This window comes from Suricata suricatta, chromosome 14, assembly GCF_006229205.1.
Source record: "Suricata suricatta isolate VVHF042 chromosome 14, meerkat_22Aug2017_6uvM2_HiC, whole genome shotgun sequence".
NCBI classification, from domain to species: Eukaryota; Metazoa; Chordata; class Mammalia; order Carnivora; family Herpestidae; genus Suricata; species Suricata suricatta.
Window position 1 is genome coordinate 46,292,464 of NC_043713.1, and position 2,834 is coordinate 46,295,297.

General features: G+C 47.1%; 1 protein-coding gene across 1 annotated transcript in view; it reads right to left on the reverse strand.

Annotated features, from left to right (window-relative positions):
- The window catches only part of LOC115277423 (laminin subunit alpha-3-like), a 225,862-nt gene that overhangs the window by 11,356 nt on the left and 211,672 nt on the right, over nucleotides 1–2,834 (reverse strand). The window contains 2 exon segments of the mRNA XM_029921574.1: nucleotides 236–376; nucleotides 2,514–2,697. Of these exon segments, the coding sequence (XP_029777434.1) occupies nucleotides 236–376; nucleotides 2,514–2,697 (325 nt within the window).

Here is a 2,834-nt window from a genome sequence, read left to right on the forward strand (position 1 = left end):
TGAGTAACCTCCACACTATTCTCCATGGTGGCTGCACCAGTTTGCATTCCCCCCAACAGCGCATGAGAGTTCCCTTTTCTTCATTTCCTCACCAGCTCTTGTTATTTCTTGTCTTTTTGATAACAGCCTTTCTGTCAAGTGTGAGGTGACATCTCATTGGGCTTTTGATTTGCATTTTCCTGACGATAAGAGATGTTGAGCAACTCATGTGTGCTGGAGAAACATAAATATTTACCTTTGGCTTCCATGAGGGCGGCGACCCCAAGTAAACTGGTGCTCTGAGGCCAAAGGTGGAATTTCCGGGCCAACTTCCCTCCCGGGCCCTCAGACCATCCACAACCAAGTGCCCCTTTTCTCCATCTTGCCCAAACACCACCTTAAGAGGAAAGAAGATAAAGTAATCATTTTTTATCTTTGATAATTGGCGATGTATTTGATTACCAGTCACAGGACATTTTAAAATAATGTTTTTCTGTTTCTTCAAGGAGCTTTAAAAAACTAGAAAATTTTCTACTTCGTATTATCAGCATCATCACCATTTTGTGAGATTTTGGTAGATCTTAGAGTAAGTCAGAAAAGTGAGCTTTGAAACAAAGGATTCCTCGAAAGTAACTAATATAAAGACACACTTGATCTAGAAACTTATGCAAAAAGAAACAAATGAAGAGCCACAAGAGTATAAATGAAGACACACCCAGGCAACAAAGGGAAAGGAACAGTTTGTGCAGAACTAAGAAGGGGAGCATCACACACTCCCTTCTGCACGGCTCCTGGAACAAGGGGCCAGCGGCTACTTCTTCACTAACAAGGGAGCACACATTTTAAACTCTCTCCTAAATGTCAGGATCCCTGGGCTCTAGGGCGGACCCTGCCATCTCATGGCTATGAGACTATTCACTAATGACTCCCCAGATTATACTCCCGGCTGTGACCTCTGGCCTCTCCACCTGCCTACAGACAGGCAGGCTTGAATGTCTGACAGACAGCTCAACCCAAGGATGTCCACAGCAGCACCCTCCCTCTTCCCCAGCTCTGAAGTGCCCCCTCCCCGGCCACAGCTGCTGCCTCCCAGGAGTAGTCCCACTGCTGACCCAACTGCTGGCCCTGCATCACAGGACTCGATGCTGACTCCCTTTCTCTCACACTCCACATGCAGTCCATCAGCAAACCCTCTCGGTTTTCTAAGCACATCCTGGACTGTGCACTTCTGTCCACGATCATGGAGGCCTCTTGGAGCAAAGACAGTAGCATCCATCTGGCTGCCTTACTTCCACACTTACTCGCACTTCGTCTCTTCAGGCTAAAGACAGCTTTGAAAATATACATCTGTTCATGCAATGCTCCTTTTTGAGTTTCAGACTTCAGAAGCGTCAGAGACAGAATAAAATCTGAGTCCTCACCTTGGTTTCAAAGCTTGTATGATCTGGGCCCTGCCTCACTCTTGAATCCTATCTCTTAACCTTTCTGTTCCCTCAGCTAATTCCTATCTAAGGGTCTTTGAGCTTGCTGTTCCCTTTGCCTAGAACACCCGCTCTATAACTTCAAGTGACTGTCACCTCCCCAAGGAAGTTTTTCTTCACTACCCTATCTGAAATAGCCCCCGTACTCAGCCACTTCCTTACCTTGCTTTAATGGTTTCTCCAAGCACTTACCAATATCTGACATTATATGGGGGATATTTGTTTATATGCTCTAGGATGGCAGCTCATCAAACATTTGTTGAAAGACTAAGTCACAGGGCATCTGTGTGGCTCAGTCAGTTGAGCATCTGACTTCAGCTCAGCTCATGATCTTACAGTTTGTGGGTTCGAGCCCCGTGTTGGGCTCTGGGCTGACAGCTCAGAGCCTGGAGCCTGCTTCAGATTCTGTGTTTCCCTCTCGCTCTGCCCCTCCCCCACTCATGTTGTGTCTCTCTCTCTCTCTCTCTCTCTCTCTCTCTCTCTCTCAAAAATAAACATTAAATTTTTTTAAAAAAGGAGAAAGACTAAGTGAGTATAACTTGTCAAGCTGCTTACGTTTTTTTAATTCTAGTTCCTTCATCGGGGGGAGAAAAAGGTCCCTTCTTGTCTTTAAGTGTATTTCTTCAAATCTGGGATGCCTTCAGGGAATATCTGGAATTTTAGGGATGTGGGTCTTTAGGCTTGCACTATGCAGAAGGCATTCCAGGCTCAGAGAGAGGAGGCCTGGAGATTCAGACATGGTCTTGACAGACCGAAATGGTCCAGGAAGCAGGGGTGGGAAGGGGGAAGCGGACACAGTCCAGGGAGGCAGGGTGGAGACCAAAGAAGTGGTCAGTAAAGCCCATTGAGGCATCCGTGCATAACATCTTTGTGCGGCATGTGCAGCCATTTCCGGTGCCGAGATGAGGGGGTGCTCAGTGCTTCTGACCACACAGGCTGTCTGTGGCTGGTGCCTCTGTGGCCAGCAGAACGCTGAGACTCCAAGACTCCTTTCCAGATACTCAACAGTGAATTCTGATGCGGGGGAGGGTCTCACACAGCCCCAGCTCTTACCGTGTGCCATTTCCCATCATTGCACTTCTCTTTGCTTTTGAGCCTCAGCTTTTTCCCTTCTGCCCCCAAAGCAAAGACGAATCGTCCCTTTGAAAGATAAAGAGCCATATAGGAGTTCTTCGTGCCCATGTAAAACACAAGTCCTCTGGAAGACGCTGTCTGCACATCCACAGCGAACAGTGAGCTGTTGGGAAAATAAAGCAATAGGCAAAGAAGGAAAATAGAGGTTTTTAGTGTTCTTCTGAGTCTCTGCAGCTGGGAGAGAGGATGTGGTGCAAACCCCCATGATTCAAATGAATGAACTATGGCACGTACTGATTA